The sequence below is a fragment of the Clupea harengus genome, chromosome 3, assembly GCF_900700415.2.
Source record: "Clupea harengus chromosome 3, Ch_v2.0.2, whole genome shotgun sequence".
NCBI lineage: Eukaryota > Metazoa > Chordata > Actinopteri > Clupeiformes > Clupeidae > Clupea > Clupea harengus.
The window spans coordinates 7,922,942-7,943,940 of record NC_045154.1 but is presented as its reverse complement, the minus strand read 5'-3'; the positions used below and the strand labels follow the sequence as shown (position 1 = coordinate 7,943,940).

The 20,999-nt window shown below is 47.4% G+C and overlaps 1 protein-coding gene across 2 annotated transcripts in view; it reads left to right on the top strand.

The window, feature by feature from the left end:
* sema4ba (sema domain, immunoglobulin domain (Ig), transmembrane domain (TM) and short cytoplasmic domain, (semaphorin) 4Ba) overlaps positions 1-20,999 on the top strand; it is a 62,073-nt gene that overhangs the window by 21,871 nt on the left and 19,203 nt on the right. For both annotated transcript variants that reach the window (XM_031564438.2, XM_012833642.3), the window contains exon 2: positions 8,496-9,015. In XM_031564438.2, coding sequence (XP_031420298.1) covers positions 8,895-9,015 — 121 coding nt within the window. In that variant the 5' untranslated portion in view covers positions 8,496-8,894. The remainder of the gene's footprint in view (positions 1-8,495; positions 9,016-20,999) is intronic.

The window sequence follows — 20,999 nt, the reverse complement described above, 5'->3', positions numbered from 1 at the left end:
CCGAATGTCTACTCCCTCAGATGAATGGGCCATGGGTTCAGCTTAGACGTGAGCAACTCGAATACTCAGCACACCAAAGATGGCTTCTTAATAAGAAGCATAAAATTCCTTTGAATTTAGTTGTGCAAACAGTTCACATTCACAATGCAGTAAACAGTGTAATTGTATTCTGTTCACCCTCTATATCAAAGCAAATGTCAGCATGCATTATTTACTTGGGCAATTACTTGCAGAGGGTCTTTTATGTCAGCTGCCTCTTCAGTGGTGTTGGGGCGAGGGGTTGGGGAGATGGTGGTGGTGGTGGTGGTGGTAAGCAAATCATACAATATTTAGAAAACAAACATACTGTTCCTTGAATTGCAATACAGGGATTTTTCTGGGAGAGAATGCATTGGTCTTTGAAAAGCATTCCGAGATGTAGCAGGCATATCAATGGGGTATGTTTATGGGTCTGGAGGAATGCATTGTTGCTGTGTTCTGCATTGTCTTAAATGTCAAACTCTCCAGAGAGTCCTGACATTTACTAATGCCCCCCACCCACCCACCAACCCACCCCGCCAACCCCCCCAAAAAAATGGGGTGGGTGAGGAGACCAGGGTGCCAGAGAGGAGATGCAGCATGAAGAGACCATTACACTCAAACCCAGTGTTCTGTGGTTACATATTTTTATTTATGGTATTCTGTTCTCAGAGGGATTGTTGGGGAAGCATTGTGTAAAGCTATTGCCTGGAATATGTATGTGGTGACACACTTGATACTAAATGTCCACAGGTTTCGGATGCTAGAAGATAAACTAAAGTGAGGGCGTGATGTTACCTTTGCGAAATATAGGTTGTGACAGAGTGAGGGAGGTAATGAGAAGAGATTGAAAGAGAGAGTCTTTGTCGTGGCCTTTGAAGATAAAAAAAATCAACAGGCTTTCTCGTGCCTCAGGGCCTGGATGAACTTACCCTGGTGACTTCTTTAGAGAGGTCATGGGTACTAACCGAATTTGGCCACCCAATGCCCCTACCCCCTCCATCTCCCTTTCTTTTGCTCACAGCTCTTTTACTGAGTGTATCTGCGTCGGCTGTGTTATGAAACTTTATTCATGACAACACACGAAAGGGTTTTAATCCAACTTAAGACCTTGGCTGATGTGTTTTGACAGGGGAGACTTTGCCAGGAAAAAAGGCTGGGGGAAGCTACTAGGGGGAGAGAAAGCTGCTTTGCTAGTTCTCCCTTTCCTCAACCTCCCCTCTTTCTCTCTCTCTCTCTCTCTCACTCTCTCTTTGCGCATCCAGCCATAACACACAAGCCTGAGAGGCCCCAAACACACACTGCCAATACAACTTCATAGCTCAGCCCTGCATGATTGATCATGCTTTCATGTTGTTTTCACACCTTTGCTTGACCGTGGCCATTTACCGTAACCAAATAGATAATGTGTGCAACTTCCTTACACACCCCTTCGCTTTATGGGTCTATAAAAATGTGATGAATGCACTCTGAAACTGTACTTTCTTTCAGGGTGTGTGCAGGGGAAAAACCAGAGTATTTGCTCTGATAACACATCCCAGCTGTTTCGGTCTGCGTGGTAGTTTTCTCGATCGGAAGCGGAGAAACTAGATGAGTAAGAGGTCCGGTAGATAAGTAACTCTATCGCACGCCTCTGCCCTCTGCCCACTGACTCACCTCGTCTCCGAGGAGCCATTTTACTTCAGCGCGGGTCACTGAGACACTTCTCTACCCCCACCCCACCCCCACCACCCCTCGACCCCTCCTTAAGTGGATCGGGTCCTTGGTAACCTTTCCGTCTGCCGAACGAATCTGTTATTGCTCTCATCCCTGAAAGAGAGTGTGCTGAAGAGCTGCTCTCCTCTTCACCCTCCTCGCCCTGCGCTGATGGAGATAGCAGGGGCCCAGACGCTCCGACTGCTGCGCCACTCCACTAAATTTCATCTGCTGGCTCCACATCTGCTATGGAAATTCGCTTGGAGTGCGGAGAGGGGAGGGAGGAAAGAGACTAGGGCGGGGGGGGGGGGGTTCTGAGGACGGGGGTTGCGGGAAGAGGCATGGTGTGGGGATACTGCCCATATTTGCACTTCTGACAGCGGTTCTGGTTTTAAGTAATTGGAATTAAAAAGGAGGAGGTGATGAAACATCTCTGTCCAGTTTCATGGCCATATATTACATTAATCTATCATGACTCTCTCCGACACGCTTTCCTGAGCTTCGTTGGAATGGCTCTTGCCCCCCCCCCCCCCCCCCCCCCCCCCCTTGGCTCTTTTTCTTTTTCCTGCGTGTGACTATGTGACTAGAGGTGCCAGTGACTCAAACCGAATGTAGCCACACGTGAAACAGATAAGAGGAAAATTTCAAGATTAATTCTTATATACCCACAACTACCGGGTTCAAAATGCCTTCCATCTTGATCCAGCATTTTTAACAGCATTTTAATTAGGCAATTAAACGTCTTTGAAAATGGCATATGGTTATAATTACTTCTAGGCAGATCACCCAGGAAGGAATCATCCATTAATTACTCAAAGCTGGGCCGGGGTATGAGGAGGGACTTGGAATGGCGGTGCTGTGGATCGAGGGGGCTTTCGATTCTCTCCATGTCGGTCACCTTTTTCATAGACGCCAGGCCCAGACCATATGAGCAGGGCTAGAGATCTGATCGACGTTAGAGCAGGAGGAATGAATGTGCTGAAACACATGACTGTGTCACTACTCACTCTGAAAGAGGAGGAACAATGCGCCCGGTTGAAACTGGACTGGACTACGTGCTCATATCTTCTCAGCAAACTAGGACATGCATGAAGGGCTTTGTCACTCGTCACTCACTGACTTCATTCTGGCACCGCAAGCGGGAAGCCGTTCCTTGTTTCTTACTCACTGGCTGTGTCTTTAGATCTGTGCAGCTTTCTGTGACAAAATAACCCCCCTTGCTTGTCACACTGAGTGCGGATAGGTGCAGTGAATCACCTTCTGTCTCCCCACATGTGGGGCTCGCTCTTTCACTCTGACTGATGACACATCCACACTGCCACACATCTGCTTCCTGCCCCTCCACCCCCCCAACATGCGTAAACACATACTCCCACTAACACACATACATACAAACACACACACACACACACACACACACATACATGCATACGCATACACACACACAAAACCACATACCATTCAGGCATACACACACATAGTGATACAGACGCCCACAGACACACACCCTTGCACCATACCACACTCTCACACACACAGACATCTGAGCCGCGTTTATCAGCTCGCAGAAGCGTAGGGAGTAGGGGATGGGGGAGGGGGAGGTCAGGGCCAGCGGGCTGGTGGTGTGTTTGGGGAGGGGGTGGCGGTGAAAGGCCACATCTGTGAATGTGTGTGTATAAGACCCCCAGGTGACGCAGCGCAGGTGTCCAGCGGCTGTGTTTACAGGTGTGTTCCGAGATGAGGCCACAGCCAGCAAGGTGTTATTTATCAATCATTAAGACACAATTTCAGTCTGAAATACAAAGAGAGGCTTGATCTCTTCTTATCCCCCCCCCCCCCACACACACACACACACACAGCTCCCCTCACTGTTCCATCTCAGATGACAAACTCGATATTCACAACACCTGTCGCTGTAGTAAGGCCACTGCTATATTTATAAGAGACAGGAAACGATCCGGCTCACTACTCATTCACTGTTGCGTGCCCATTATATAATGAAATGAATATGACTGCACTCACTCTCAGTTTGTAGCATGCTTATGGCTTTGCAGTATTTTACAGACTGATTAGTTCTTCATTGATAAAATTATACTTTGGAATATTTAGAAATTATAGTATAGTGCAATATAGTGCAATTATCAATTTGTGTATTACTTTACATAAACATAAAGTAGAACAAAACATTGAGAAGTATTGCGTGAGGTTAAGTCTATTGTCATATTTAGGCATGTGTAAGTGTGCTTTGAAGCCTCTTTTGGTCTGTCCTTGGTTGTGCTTGCTGTATTTATATCTTTGCCATGCGAATGCTGCATTGAGTTCAGTGTTGTGTTTAGAGCGCTACCCTGAGCTGTCAGGTTGGAGAATGCAGAAAGTGCGTTGTGGTAGATCACTGTGATTCATGACCAGTTGCCTGAACCTCTTAGGCCTTCAGCTGCCCATGTCCAGCAAGAGGGAACTCTTAACACGTTTGTAACTCGGCAACAGACCACTCACAGAGAGACCTCTCAAATTAGCTGACCTGATGATTGGCTGCTATGAAGTCTTACCAATATCATGACAGGCGAATGATATTTGCACGTTTAGTTTATGAGATTATTGCATAGACACTTACCTTTGGGACACGCATAGACTGCAGCTGCAGGATATTACCACTTTGAACTTTGAAAATAAGCGCACAAAAGGCTGGAAAATGTTAAATATTTGATAAGTGAAATTCCTGCAGGTGTGTTTCCCCCCCATTATTTCCAAGTGTTCTCAATATATCTGCTTCTCTGATCAGCAAAGAATCTTTAACATTTCGCTGAATTCAGCCTAATACCCTTGAGATGTAATAGAAGCAGAGGGGAAAAAAATCAAAAAGATTACCTAACGTCAGTGACCAGGGTCAACTCGAGTGTGTTTGCATCCAGATGAAAGCAGACAGCTTGAATCTAAATTATGAATGCCCTAATGCCACTGTTTGTTTACTCTATAACACTAGCAAAGTGCAACACCAAGTCTTGCGCAATCCATCAGTGCACATGCCAGAGGTGTAGTAGTGGAGACAATAGGATGATTCATGGCGTAGATCTTAATCCTCCTGTAGAAAAAGGTGCAGCACACGAAATCGAATGTAAATCTCTGCAATGACAGAAAGGGCCTCGCCGTCACCTCCCTCGTTAAGTCACGCACGCCGTAACTCTCTACGTAGCCCTAACAAAGTTTGTCCAGATGCATTGTGGGATGCTCCACTCCGTTAGATTAATGAGGCTGTGTTCTCTGCCTGGTCAGCTGGGAAGCGACTCCAATTTGCTGCTCACAGAGAAGGCTAATGATGGCTGCGGAGGCCCCGTCTGCCAGTAGGACTGCGTCTGTAGCTTTGACCGTGGCACGGCCCATTCCATGCCAAGCATATGGACGGTTGGAGGGGAGGAATGACCTTGTGAGTAGAAGTGGGTTGTAGTCACGTTGCTGTGTGGAGTTTAGGCTCAGGGAGCTCTCCTTTCGTGCAGCTACACCATGTTGTATTGAAACTCAGCCATGTGGTTCTCCAGTGCTGTTTCCCTGCCTATCTTAGTTGAGTTCTACCCTACATTATATGGTGAAAAGCCTAATGAATAGGCCATAAATAGGCAATAAATGTAAGGTGGAAGAACAACCTATGAGGCCAGAGTTAAACAATAACAAGTCCGTGGTGCAGTGAGGTGGGCAAATAAAGTCTTCCGAGTCAGTAATTGCATATTTCAAAATGGCTTATGGTTTATTAGCTTAATAACCAACCAACCGAAAGAGTTTCATAACGGGCTCCTACCTAAGCACGAACAAGTTTATGTAAGGGGTTATGTCATATCAAAGGTGACCTCAGCAAAATCTGCCTCAGAGATCTCACAAGGTCTCTCGTGTGTTCGTCCCTGAGGTCAGGGAAGACGGGCAGAGCGAGCGAGTTTCTGCTGATGTCACCAGGAGGAAGAGCAGGAGGAGGCACGGAAGAGGAGAAGGGGATGAGAGGAGGAGGCAGTTTCTGGGAGTGTCATCTCCTCACATGACACCTTAAGTGCCTCCTGCCTCCCCCATCTCCAGCCTTGCTGCACTCTGCTGTCGGCCTCGGCTTGAGAACATCTGACAGAAATATGGAGGCACCCCGTGGACTGTTAAATAACCTGGGGGGGGGGAGTTGTTTTTCCTTGGTGTAGCTGAATATTTATGACCTATAATTTAGCACCCATCTAAAAACAAAGCTCTGGCATTGGCTTCATGAAAAGTAATGTTCTGTTTTAGAGATGGCTGTAAATAAGTTTATTACTCTCACCTTAGAGCCAGGACAACTTTTACCATCACAATGATGGGAAGATTTCCAAAAAGGACCTGTCATAAAGTAGATATGGATTTATGTCATGTGTGCTTTTTACTGTATGTATATCTGGATTATATATATTTGACCATATGTTCTCTCTATGGATATCTAAGGATAATGCTACATGTTAATACACCTCTGTGTAGCCTTTCTCTGAAAGTGCATTGCAAACGCAAAGACTCAAAATGAAATGCATGATGCAGATGAACCCATAAAGGCAACTGCCCCTGACATGATGACTTGCTAAAGGGCACTTTGATATAAAGGCTGGAGAAGTCTGATGTTCATTAGGAGCTCTGGTTATCAAGACAAATGCTCTCTCTCTCTCTCTCTTGAGCCACTGCTGCCACATAGATACACTTCTGATTGGATGTGGTGTGACATGGTGAGGGGATGTAATTCGGGCCTATAGGATAGACAACAGATGCTTCATAAGGTTCTAGTGTAGGCATTGTTCTGTTTGGCAGAACAAGCAACTCTAAAGAAAGTTATAGGTCAATATCTCATTCAAAACAGTCAAGGTCATATAGGAATGAATCTCCTCATGGTAATTTGTGACAATATCCAGGTATTGAGTGATTTTTTTTGCAACACTGAAAGATCAAACTGAATATCAGCAGAAATATTTCATATCCCTTAACTGATCCTTGAAGCTTAATGGATCTTCTAAAATGGGGGACAAAATGTTGTAATTCTAGTATGTAGGAATAAGGGTGTGTAGGGGTATGATGTCCGACAATAAGAGGTGGAGGGCCTTTGGTCCGGGAACCTCCCATAATTAATTCCCTATTCACTAATCCCTCTTCCATCGAGGCAGCAATGGTTCAGTGGAAACCCAATGACTTACAAACGACCACTTATCCATTAGAGGCAGGGAGGAGCCGCCCCGATAAAACGCAAAAATAGCATCGCTAGCATTTGGTATCGACTTATTAGCCACAAATGGGCTGAACTGGATACTCGTCTTGGTTGATTTAAGAGACTAACCCCGCGGTCAGAGTAACAGTAACCACTTCCAACGACGCCACGCTGACGCATCGTATCGACAGGGCCGCTGGATAACATTGCACGGTGTCACAGTAGATGCTATATCTCGTGTAGCACTATGCTACTTATTTACTGACCTTTTAGCAGGTCCTGTGGTGAACCGCATGTATCATAGGCTGAGATGGGTTGCAGATGAGGTCAAATGGAATATAGAGTGTCCATAGTTAGAACATGGCCAAACGTATTCCTCTGTGTTTAACAGATGAAAACTTCTCAGTGTATGTATTCTTAATAATGGCAAGTTTGAATCAGGTAATTAGGTTTTCATAGCTGGTCTTATGTGTCTTATGGTGATATACAGTATGTACTTGTTTCCTAAAAGTAGTGGTAGCATCTGCATAGATAGAACTTGTCTGCGTATGTGAACAGTGCCTCCTTTGTCCTTTTGTTTTTTTGTTTTATTTGTTTCCCATAGCACTGTTCTTAAATACAAGGAACAGTAGTGTGGGAATGTACCGTTGGCCTTGGAGTTTGTTTTTATAAGGCTGTATATCAGAGTCGCAACATACTCTTTCGGTTTCGTTTACATAGAAGTAGATCAGGGGAACCAGCCCACATCCAAAGACTAGTGGGACTAGTTGGGCCAGACGAGGGCACAGCTGGATCAGGCCCTCAGGTGTCACGGCAATCTGATCTGCTATCTGCAGTAGGGGAACACCTTTCTCGTTGTCTCCGAATGAAAAATCAAAAGTAGCTACGCTGTTCCAAGAAATACTCTTATTTCCTGTCCCAACTCATTTAGACACACCCAAATGGGTCACAAGATACTGCACACACATAGAGAGAGAGAGAGAGACAGAGAGAGAGAGAGAGAGAGAGAGAGAGACAGACAGACAGACAGACAGAGAGGATACAGCACAGCCTGAAGGGAAAGCAGTTGACACTATCAGATTTAACCTGACCTCAACTCCTGCACCAGGAACAGGAACCCCTGGGAGGTCAGACGGGCCTGCGGGAGGTTTATGAAGGGATTAATTTACCACAGAAGACGCAGCGACCAAACCCCAAACCCAAAACCTTTGCCCAGACGTGCCAGACCCAGACATTAACATGCGGGGAAAAGGTCAGCTGTAGCCTAAACACTGATGGCAACCTGGCACAGCCCCTGGGCATGAATTATTGTGATTCGCTGAAGTCTGTATTCAGTGCTCGCTTTGCTCCAGTGAAGTGGACATTTTGGCCAATTGATGGCGAAAAATCGTATTGATGTGTGCGACGATGCACCTAGTCACCCTCCACAGTATTCAGTCTGGGCTCTAAACTGCCTGGGGATATTGGGTGGCCTCCACATTACTGTAACCTGCTGTTTGAACTAAACAAAGAGATAAATCAGTGTGCTTCTGCCTCATGTGTGTGATGTTCTCTGTGTCTTATATCTCTTCCTGTCTCCTGGTTTCAGGCTCGTGAGCGGACCCGAGGCCAGTTTGTGTGTGTACTGGTGTTTGAAGCCGCCGCTGCAGGGAGCAGGTGTCATGGGAGGCTGCCTCTGACAGGAGAGGCCATCGCTCTGGGCATCGCCGCCATCACTCAGCGCTACAGAGGAAGCACTCCAAGGGACTTTGTTTTTCTCAAACACCACAGAGCTCTCCTGTTCTGGGACTGTTCACTGCCCCATACCAGAAGAAGGAGAGAAGGAGAAAGGAATAAAATAAACCTGACGGAGAGAGAAAGAGAGAAAGAGTGTGGAAGAAAAGAAAGAAAGGTCTTCATGAATCCCAAAAAGTCCTGAAAGTAGAACAGTATACACCGTACACTCTCACTCCCCCCCTCCGTCCCCCAGCGGCAGTCCTGAGGCGCCATGCGGACACTCCGAGCCATGGGCCCGCTACTCGTCTCAGCCTCCTTTCTGCTCCTGGCAGCCTGGGCCCCAGCCTGGGCCTCGGAGGACGACGTCACCCCGCGCCTCAGCTTCGCTTACGGTAAGGCAGGAGCTGCTCTGCTCGGCACACACAGGCATGCTGCCACACTTAGACACACGCATGCACACACACATACATACAAAGATATTCACACACACAGTGGGTTGTCATGACACTGCCAAGCTTGGCCCCTGAGCCACCCTGCTCCTGCTCTTACACAATTCTCTGTTGTTGTATGTGATGTAATCAAAAGAGAGATTGAAGGAATAATAGAAAAGGGAGAATGAGAGAATGACTAATAAAGAGAGAGAGAGAGAGAGAGGGAGAGGGAGAGGGAGAGGGAGAGGGAGAGGGAGAGGGAGAGGGAGAGACAGGCACACACATATATACACACACACACACACACACACACACACACACACACACACACACACAGAAGTGCAGTCATGTTTACACTGTCTCTGTGCCCCACTGGCTGACCCATGTGCGTAGATCATCCATTTACTGAAAAGTACGTAAAGGGAGCCGGCCTCCGCGGCTGTTCCCAGACTATAAATAAGCGCCCTGTGTGGGGTTGACCAGCCTTGGCCAGGGTGGGGGGGGGGGGGGGGGGTCGGGGCACGGACACTAGCACTTGCTGGGGTGTTGATAAACTAAATGGGACGGAGAGAAACCGTCCCTCTCCGAGAGGGTCCTCTATGGAGAGACGTGGAGGCGGAAGGAGTGTTTTATGTAACAGCGAACAGCTGCATAAAAACACACAGCCATTCTTCCTCTTGAGCTCAGCGAGTGGCCACAAGTTGGCCTTCTCTCTGAGACGACATAAAACACACTTAATGCCCACACAATAGCCTGAGCGACAGACAGGAACACGGAAAGTGTCGTAGGTGTGCAGCCTTCTCCTCAATACCCCGAGACAGCGCCTGTGCTTTTAGCACCATTCAGAGTGATCCAACCTTGCACCACCTCCAGACCTCAATGGGGGCAAATGCCATGTCTAATCCCTCCCTGTGAATGGTGGGTTCACCGGGGTGGGTCTCTTTCAGGTTTTAGCAGGTCGTTCTGTTGACTAGAGAACAAGCGCATTGTGCCCTGACTCACGCAGAGAACAATGGGGACCAGTTGCTGGAAACCCCATGCCAGTCTGACACGTTTGCACTTCTCCTGTCAAGAACACTCCAGAGGTTGCTTCATTGAAATTCCCTAATAGATGCCCAGAAATATTTCACTGTGTAGCAGAATATTTGGGAGTCTATTTAGAAGCACTATTTTGAAACCACTTTGTGCTTTGTTTTAAATTCATACATGCCTGTATTGTAAAATAGGTATAACTCCACCTCATACAGTGTAGAGACCCTGCAGGATGTACATGTCTTGCGCATCCAACTTGCTACATGTGACATCACTGATTAAATGACATACACCAACATGTTGTAGTTAGACACAGAACAGCATAAGACAATTAAACATGATTGAAGCATGATGATAGTGGAATTTACTGTTTATCATCTGAGTTGACTGAAGTGGGTCAGAGTATCCTCTGGCTGCAAACCACTGCCTGTCCCAGCATGCAGAATCTCTCTCTCTGTGTGTCTCTCTCTCTCTCTCTCTTTTCTCTCTCTCTCTTTCTCTCTCTCTCTCATCGAGGTCCTCCACAACACCAGGTAATCTCTCTCACCTGCCATCTGACACAAAAGGGCTTCACAACAGTCCTGATGGAGCGCCTCAGCACCACACACACACTCACACTCTCTCACACACACACACACACACACACTCTCTCTCACATACGCCATAAATCACAGCTGACTTCTCTCTATTGCCCTGCGCCGACAGAAATATTTGCTTTTTAAGCTTGATTCATGTCGCGCTCCTCTGCTCCTCTGCTCCTCTGCTCACCTGAGTACCCGTGTCATTTGAGGAGCGTGTCTTTTCTCTCCTGGGGAGTGCGTGACAACGTGGACTCTGCCAGCTCCTTTCAGCGTTCGCAGTGACGCTTGTTTTTTATTCGGGCGGGCATTGTTGAGCAGTGAAAGCACCTGACCCGTATGGTGTGCGGCATTAAGGCAGTTGACAGAGGAGTTATGCAGACAGGATGTGCCTTTTATCCCTTTTGTTATTTAGAAACAACATTGTGTGAAAGCAGTTGCTATGTGCTGCCTATCGCCTAAGGCTCGAGTGGCAAGGGTTGGCCTTGCGCTTTCACGGTGCCCAGGTAGTGTGTGAGTTATGGCTCCCACAGGCGTGTAATTTACAAGTCAGGATACTCAAACTCTCCAAGAAACTGGCCAGGTCACATTGACTTTGCAGGCTCCTGGACCCAAATGAGGCCTGCAAATCTGGGACAGTGATGTGGAACAGACTCACACGGAGTGGAGCGAGGTCCCAAGGGCCCAGTGATGGTGTAACCTCTGTTTATGAGCTTGTATACCTCTCGAGGTGCTCCTTTGTCCTGGGGCGCTCAAGTATGTGTGTGTGTGTGTGTGTGTACGTGTGTGTGTGTGTGTGTGTGTGTGTGTGTGTGTGTGTGTGTGTGTGTGTGTGTGTGTGTGTGTACATGTGCGTACTGGTAAGTGTGCGTGTGTCATTATTTGGACATTTACTGCAATAGGAAATGTAAAAGTCAGTCAGTCTTACCCTGACTGTATACTTGGGGCATATGCTGGTCCTCAGAGCCAGTGGCAGATCCAATGCCATCCATGTCAAGCCCATGTCACACACGGTTTAATGTATCGTAGCAGCACTCATAGCCCTCTGCCCGAGGGAGCACACTGGCACTGCACAGGGGGGTCGGGACTTAGGGGTCAGGAGAGGGGTTATGTCTCCATAAGTACTCCAGACATCCCTGTGCTCTCCCCTCCTCTCGACTTCGCTGAAAACCCCAAAGGCTTGTCTGACACGTGTGGACGTGGCTGCGGCAGTGCAGAGACGGACAGATGGAAGGGAGGAGGGAGAGTGGAGAGTGTAAAAGAGAGAGAGATAGAGAAGGGGAGAAGAAGACAAGAGGCAGAAAGACCCGATTCGCTGTTTCCTCCAGCAGAGCTAACATTTTCCTGGCCGCTCTTCCCCACCCCTCTCGACGCCCACCCACTTTAATGAAGAGGCTAATCTGCTATGAATAATGAATGAGGATTTGTGTGTGTGTGTGTGTGTGTGTGTGTGTGTGTAAGAGAGAGAAAGAGAGAGTGTGTGTGTGTGTTATGGTGTGAACGTAGGTCTGGTTCTTATTATGCGCCTATCAGGAGGGATCATGGCTTCAGGGTAGGGGGGAGAGACCCGGCCCCTATCTGCTTTCCTGTCCACTGCCTCTGGTTCCTGGCTCTTAATGCGGACCAGGGCGAAGAGCTTAGGCCTTCAGGGGGCATGCTTTAAGGAGGACACCTGCAAGACGTTCATACACTCTTTAAGCGCTTATGGCCCAGTAAATGACTGAGCGTGATGCATGTAGACTGAGGGGGGGATGTAGAGGAATCTAGCCTAGCTTGGGGCACTTGTTTCAGAGGTTTGTGAAGCACGGAAGGCCGTGCTTGCCCTTATCCTTTGGGCAGTGCATGTCTTCCACCAGGCCCTGTTGAATCGATCTTGCAGCACTAAGTCAACCCGACAATCTTGTCAAATGAGATAACATATCTTCCGAGAATGTACAGTATGTATGTCCCCAGTATATGGCACTGTATATACAGGGCAGTGAAGTCCTTTGTGTGTGCATGACAGATTCCCCAATGCCTGTGGTCCTACTTGTCCTTTGATAAAGGGGAGAAGGGAGCGATTTCACTGGAGGTGCACAAGCGTGTCGTGTGAGACGCGGCACTACATGCATAAGATCCTTGCTCAACACGTAGAGCCTGGGTGGCTGATTTGTGCTATCCTGGAAAGAACAATGCCGTCTAATTGTAGGCCATACATCCCCACGTACAGCCACAACAGCTAGACAAGAGCCCCCGGTGGATATGCATGTAACTCAAGAGGCAGGAATTTTTTTCGGTCGTTTATTTAAACTGGAGAACGGTGTTTTAATAACCTCTGGATGAAGGTGGCATGTTGCCATCAGCTGACATTCAGGCTTTGATAGGACAAGCGGCGAGATGATACGGTGAGGATTTGCAGTGCAAGCGTTCTAGTCTGAATAGGCGTGACGAGTAATTTGGAGTTTATTTGCGGTTCAAGAATCCTCGGATAAAGGAGCCTTAAGCCTGAGATGTGTAGCTGCAGCGTCAGTTTGTTTTCTTTGGTGAATCGCAGGGAATCTGGTGTGATTGCACTGATCTCAACATCAGCGCTGTTTATGAAACCCACTTTCCGAAAGGCACGGGTAGTGGGGAAGAGAGAAGGTCATTAATCACACCAGACAGACCTGAAGAAATAACACCCACATGGCTCTTGCACTCACATTATCAAGGTACTGTTTGTGTGCACTTGTGCATAACTCACAGCTCTGGACTCATCCCATCACAAGAACTCTGTTGATCACATTGATGTCCACTGAAGTATTTGGGCATTAGGCTGACTAGTTAGCTAAAATACCACTGACTGAGTGTCTACATTAGCAGGGCTAAGGACAGGTGAGGCAACACTGAGACTGTCCTGTGGCTTTCCGGATCCTTCTGGGGCCCATAGCTCCAGGGTGGTAAAATACTGGTCTCTCATGCCCCGTGTAAAAAGCCTACACTAATTGCCGGTTATATAACTTTTGGACCTTTTTTAACTTTGAATTAGGAGTTTAATTACATTCTTTACTCCAGTAAATATCTCCGAGGTGCTCATGAAATCTATAATTGCACCAACTCGCCACGTGAATTCTGACGAACATACTCTTTTTTTCCTCTTGACCCCTTTGCTGTGGGTCTCAAGTTTGTTTGCAAGTCCTCAGTTCCCCCTCAGTATGTTTCTTTTTTTACTCTGGGGGGAGGTTGCTGCTGGTTTCCCTTGCTACACATCCAAACATGCCTTGTGTTTGGCTTCTGTCCCTGCCCCGCGAATGCCAAAACGTCACCATGGTGTCCATTCTAGCACGCTGTCGCTGGTGTGCCATCTCACGCAAACGCGGGCCACTCCGAGCGGCTCCTTACACAAACACCAGGCCCTGTCGATTGCTTGATAAATCTCCTGGCTCTCATTCCTCTCTCCCAACCAATGCCTCCTTAATCCAGTCCAGATGCTGCCATCGCTGGTTCCCACCCTCTAGCTCACATCCCCAACCCCGAGACGACCCCTTCATTCAATCACTTTAGAATTTAGTATGATGGATTGCTTGTTTTATGTAACACCACCACCAGGTGAAGGCGGGGAGTCTGGCTGGGACTCAACACGTCTACTTCTGCTCGTCTGGACTGGAGCGTTGCACTATTTTCTAATCCTCCTCATCCTCGTCTGTCCCTTCCCTCCATCTTTGCACATACCCAGCATGCATCAGTCTTCTTGTCTCTTCCTGGTGCCGTGCTGGACTTCCTGTGAGAGAGGGTGTATGGGAGGGAGGGGGGAGTGATGGAGCACGTTGTGAGTGACCCCAGCTTTGAGTTGGGTGCCTTGGGGAGAGGAAGAAGAGGGGGAGTGGTGTTTTTTTTTTCCTGGGTGGGAAGAGGCACTTAAAGTGCACTGTATCAGTGGTTTCTCCTTCCCAGGAGTGCCACCCTGACCACTTCCTCTAAGTAAGAGAGCGTTTTTAAGGGAGATTGAAGGATGGTGTGTTCTTTTTTATTGGATCTGAAAAAAAGAGAGCGTATGCTTTCAGGGCCCCGGCACTTTGTAAGGACAACAGACCTTTAATAAACCTGCAGGAACATGCTTTAGAACTAACTCTGCAGATTTATTGGCTGTTCTGGCAGTGGATTCGTGCTCTGATTTGTGGGGGTGTGTGAGCGAACATGCATAAAGTTGAAGTAGATTGTTTTACAAGTGTGTGTGTGCGTGGGCGTGTGTGCACACGCGTATGCGTGTGATGTTGTTTGATTTGATTTGTCTGTATACTCTCTGAGAAGAAGGCTGTATTTATTTTGGGAAGGTGAAGGATATATGTTTGCTGATGCTCATGCTGATCTTGATAAAAAGGGGTCAGAGTGTGGATGACAAAATAAAACACTAGCCAATGTCTTCTGATTTTACCTATGATCCTCTGGGCCACCATCAATCTCTTTTTCATGCACAGCTGCCAACAACACAAGACCCAGATTGCAGCTGGTTCTGGAGTAGATATGGTCCTGAGTCAACCATCAGAACAATGCTTTTTTTTTTTTAAACATATGTTTGCCTTCACTTTATGAAAACTGCAGCAACAAAACGAAGACCATAAAAGTATTTATGAGAAAAGAGGTGGTGTTGTTCTGAGTTCTCACACAAATCCTCCAGGTAAAAAAGAGATGGTTGGAAAGAAAAAAAAACAGGTTTGCTGAAAAGCTCCCTTCTCTGGGCCCATCTGTTTAGAGTTAGCTGTTACTGAGATGTCTCTGTTTTGGATGATATAAACCCCAGAAGCTTCGAGAGTTTTTTTATTTATTTATTTCTTTTTTGTCAGAACACTCCCCCTAAGATTATGTCGATGTAAGAATGCATGCTTTCTTGCAACTGACTCGGAATCAGCCCCAGAGTCAGTCAGTGTCTGGGGTGAGGTTTAGCCTCCCAGGACTGGAGCTATTGCCCCCCTCCTCCCCCCAGCTGCCCCATGTCTGATCTAAGATCAGAGTTGCTCATCAGCTCTCCTGTGCAGATCCGACTTGTTTAGGCCGCCTCACGTCTTGTTTTGCCCCCGGGCAGCGTGCCACAGGATTTCTCGCCCTTAAAAAAGAAAAAGAAAAATGAAAATAAAATCTGGGTCATGTTTGTGGACAGACCACTGGAAATGGGGCATCAGACATCCCCCTCATAAAAGATGGGATATCAGGTTTTCCAAAATGCACTCCAAAAGCAAAAAAAAAGAGAGTTGGAGAAAACCAGGAGTAGGGAGAAAGAAAAAGAAGAGGGGAAGAGTGAGTTCTTTTTTTTTCTCCGTCCCTCTAGGTTGTTTGCTGTTCTGACAGGCTCTAAATTAACAAGCAGTGTGAGCAGAGTGTGTGTTTCACACACACATCGGGGGGTTGTCATTCACTTTACACCTGGTGATGACATCATTGTTTCCTCAGTAATTAAAAACCAGCGTGCTGGTGGCACAGATAAAGCCCTGACTAAACATGACTCAGTGCTCCGACTGCTCTGCTGAATGAAATTACCCTGTGTTGAGGTGGATTCATCCAGAGTGATCATATCATATTGTTCTTTGCACTTGTCATTTTTCTTCACCAAACATTGCAGAGGTTGTTGCTCATACAGCCACAGTTGAAGTGCTGTCTTGCTACGTACTGTAGATCTTAAGAAAGTGTTGAGGCTCCTAACCGGCAGGCATCTTTAAGGCACAGTGATGTTACTGTAGTTTATGAAGGGTTGGAATGAGTAGAATGAGTGTAGTTGCACTTTCTTTTTTCCAAACGTGTAATTTTTAATTGTGTGACGTCTTATTTTGAGCGTAATGAGTAATGACATTCAGGCCTCTCTGAATCAAATGTCTCGAATGAGATTATGCCTGCATAACAATTACCACCGCCAGCCACTGTGTGTTCCAACATCACGTCGTGTGTCAAACGGAGAGAGAGGGCATGCTTTTAACATCTGCACACAGGGGCTTGGGAAAGCTGATACCCATCCGAAACAGTAGGCATTTACTTAAACCAAGCTGTCTGTTCCGATGCCAAACAAAACGCTGCTCCTTTGATCCGGCGCACCGAGGGCCAGATTGCTACGCGCTCGCCTCTCTCTCCGATGGGATGCTCGGTGTTACTAATTAACTTTGGGCATGTGCCTCGGAAAAGACCTATCGGGAATTCCACTCCGCTCCAGCCGGCTACGGAGGGCTTTCTAAGAGCCTAACATAATTAATGTTCCCCCGTCCCCCCCTTAACTGGATTAGTGAGCAAAGCAAAGAAGGATATGGCAATCCATTTAGCGCTGGCATTTTCCAAAAATGACATGTAATTGTGTAATGATGCTAATGGCCTCGTATTGCTCACAGCTGCCCTGAGGTCGAAGCCTCTCTTGACTACATTGCTTTGTACTTCGGGCACGCTGTAGCAACTGGACTGTGTACTGTGTGTGTGTGTTATGTGCCGTTATATGTGTATGAGTGAGTGTGTGTGTGTGTGAGAGGTATATAAATTAGAGTAGCACACACATTAATGCATATTTGATGTATAGTGTCAGTACCTCTCCCCCCCCCCCCCCCCCCCCCCCCTCTCTCTCTCTCTCTCTCTCTCTCTCTCTCTCTCTCTCTCTCTCTGTTTCAGTCTCTCAAACATGCTCTTGCTCTCTCCGTCTCTGGGCTAGTGGGTTGAATGTAACCCAGCGCAGCTCTGGCCAGCTCAGCTCAGCTCAGTGGGGCGTAGCGTAGCGGAGGGAATGGCTGGCAGAGAGAAGCGGGACAGGAAGAGCGAAGGTGCGAGCAGGCGGATGGGAGGCTGGCGGACGGGCGCTGAAGGATGCCCCTCTTTCAGTCGCGGCCAGCAGGTTAAACACTGGCCTGATTAATGCCCTTGGAGCCTGCGTGTGAAAACGGACACTCGCCGTCCAGAGCACCGGTGTGGACAAGTGGGCCTCTGTGCTCCCAAAGCTGCACAGGAAAACTACGAGTGCAGGAGGAAGGCAGCCGGGGAGAGGGGGTTGGGGTGTGTGTGGGGGGGGGTGCAGATTCTCTGATAGTACCTCTCGACAACCCCCTTGCAATCTTCATCGGCCCCAGCTGTTGTCTGTGCTTTGCGGGTGCTGCTTCTAGCTCTTCCCAGCCTCACGTTATAAACCCTGATGGTGACATTTTGCTCTTGTGGGCAGGGGAACAAAACAAACACAGCGCACGTAATGCTTTCATTGTAGCAAAACATGTATTTACTCCAGGCATGGCAGCACAAGGCAGTGTTTGTGTTGTTATCTGAATCCAGGCTTTTATTAAGCAGGCACGCTTCACTTGGCACGGCCCGTGTGATCATACAGAGACGTCTGTGTGTGAGTGAGCTAAAGAGGCCCTTTGAAGCGCTCTGGGCAGGAAGCACTAAGTGGGGGTGGCACAGTGTGTGTGTGTGTGTGTGTGTGTATGTGTGTGTGTGTCAGAGGGGATGGGACCCAACAAGGCAAAGCCAAACAAGCTATGATATGCTGCCGGCCTTTATCATCCGGGACCAGTTCTCCTCTCGCACCCATTCTCTCTCTATGTCTCTCTTTTCTCAGGCTCCAGTAGACACTAGCACCACTTTCCCTCTGGAGTGCTCCATCAAAACAATACGGGATGAATCTGTTCTTTTTCCGTCCCCAGTCAGTCCCACAGTGCATCACCAGAGCGCTTTTCTTTTTTTATTATTCGTAAGAAAAGGGGCCACGAGAGGCAGCTGTCGTCGCCATGGAATCGCCCTTGGGAGACGACCTCAGCCGGTCGCGTAATAATACCCAGGCTTGGGAGAGGGCCTTTGGAAGTGCTGTGTTGTCTGTGTGTGTGTGTGTGTGTGTGTGTGTGTGTGTGTGTGTGTGTGTGTGTGTGTGTGTGTGTGTGAGAGTGAGACTATAGTGGTATTGAGAGTGCGGCTGGGGGAAAAAGAGGAGCCTGTAATGGTGACCCTGAGGGGAAGAGTCTGACCAGGACTGACCTGCAGTTTGCCCACAAAGCTACAGACCTGATTAGGCCTTTTTCAGCGGGCAGGGTTCAGTGGGGGGGGGGGGGGGGAAACAGCCTTAGGTAGTGGCCAGATACGATATCTCTCACAAGCGATTCAAGTGCCATCTGGTCAAACTCAGTAACATGATAATGATGAAATGTGTTTAAAGTTGTGTGTGTCTTGTATGTACACACACACAAACAAACACATGAAAAAAAACACACTCAGATGTTGATATATAAGATATCTATTTTTATATTGGCATAGATATATTAGATATTGTCGTCTTTTCTTTGACATACATACGTATGTCTGGCAGATCCACTAGTTTGCCCTCTCTCTCTCTCTCTCTCTCTCTCTCTCTCTCTCTCTCTCTGTCACTTCACTATGTGAACACGAATGAAATTAAATGAAATGAAAACATTAAAGGAAAAATGACCACTATCTCCTATCAGGACCTCTGTTTTTGATTAATGCTACTCCAAACAGAGAAAACATTTGAATGTATACTTTTCATTTGCTAAAGCCCTTTTCCCCCAGTTTTACAGCTAGCTATGCAGCTGCACCTTCATCCTTCAGTGGAGTCTGCCCAAAAAGGCACAGCTTTTTTCGCAGTCATCTGAACGCATGACAAGCTCCATAGATGCCAAGATAAATTATATTGATAGATCGTTAGCCTTTTAAAATGCCTATGCAGTGCTGTCTGGACAATCAATGGATAGAAGTTAAATGAATAGATTTCGCTAATGTCTATTGCTATTTTAATTGAGTGTATTGCTGTTTCGGTCAGTCACAACAGCACATTAAACTTTAATGATATTTGGCAAGACAAAGAAGATAAACAGGTCATGCCTCCCGAGAGCATAGATACATCTGCCAGCTTTGTTATTAATCAACAAATATCAATGGGCTACTCAACGGATAACTTTGCACTTGTGTGTGAAAATCATTTCTACTGTCGAAGAATCAGCTTACGCAAAGCTCAGAAGGTCCTTATAACCGACGTCAAAGAGGACAGAGGAAAAAATAGTGCTAATAAACGTTCTATTAGAGCAGACCTAATGCCAAATCTGCAGCCTTACAACATAAAGAGGCAAATATCCTGACTTGTGAGGAGTCGTATGAATTCCCTTAATGACGTCCAATTACTCGCCTCATTGTCTAAGCCGTGGGTGGAGAACATGACAGTGGTGGCTCGACTGAGGAGAGTAATTAGGCTAGCAGTGCTCCCTGGTGAAAATCCCTTTAAACCCTTGTTTTGGTTTCTGGTGTGCCCTTTGTCTTTGCCTCGGTAAATCACTGTTACATTTCCCAGAAGCGGCGACGCTACGTGAGTGTCGATGAGCAGGATGAGGGGTGGAGATGTGTGTGTGTGTGTGTTTGTGTGTGTGTTTGTGTGTGTGTGTGTGTGTGTGTGTGTGTGTGTGTGTGTGTGTGTGTGTGTGTGCATGCTGGGTGTCTCTGTTTCATCTTGTAATCACCACATCCTAGAGGGAGAGGTGAGACAGAGAAAGAGAGAAAGAGAAGGAGAGAGAGTCAGAGAGGGAGGGAGGGTAGATGGATGGTAGATCAGTCTGGGAGGGGGGAGCCTGGGGTACTGTTGGGATCCTCCTGTGGTTTAGCAGGCGGATTTAGCCATAATAAGGCCTCCTGGTAGAGGGATGATGCCCTATTATTACCTCCTAGGTCTCCCCTTGGGCACAGGAACTCGTCTGCCCCACCCTGTGCCCTCTCAGCTACCCATGTCACCCCACTCCACCCCTATCCTCCCAAGGTACAGCTGGGTGGCAGACAGTGCAGATAGAGAAGCTGGTGCAAGACTAGAAGCTTAAAGACCAAAGTAACACACATACACACATATACAGATACACACATGCACACACTCACACACACATACAAACTTAGCACTGGATGTTTCATACAGCTTGTATGTCACATGTGGGTCAGCCAGTTGAGTAGTAATGTAACACCAAGTTAATAGGCCTGATTGTATAACTTCAAACAATGCATAACGTACCTATACTGTAAGTCTGTTGCTTTGCTAAGTTGCCAACTGAGATAGGGTTAGCAAGGTACTTTGAGTGCACGTTGACCCCCCCCCCCCCCCCCCGTTTGTTTATGTTGGAATGGAGATGGGGGTCATTTACTGTTTGACCCCATTCAAGCATGAAGCACTTCCAGCCTACATGTCAGAGGCTGTTTGTTGCTTTTGGACAACTGCTGTCGTAAAATGGGTCAGAGCCGTGGAGGTGCACACTCTGATGCAGAGGAGTTTTATTGTGAGTTTACGCAAGACCTAAAGTCTCTAGAGACCTAGGCACTGAGAGGTGGCCATTGCGATGACAGAGATTCATTGCTGGGCAGCCGGGTAGCCACGAC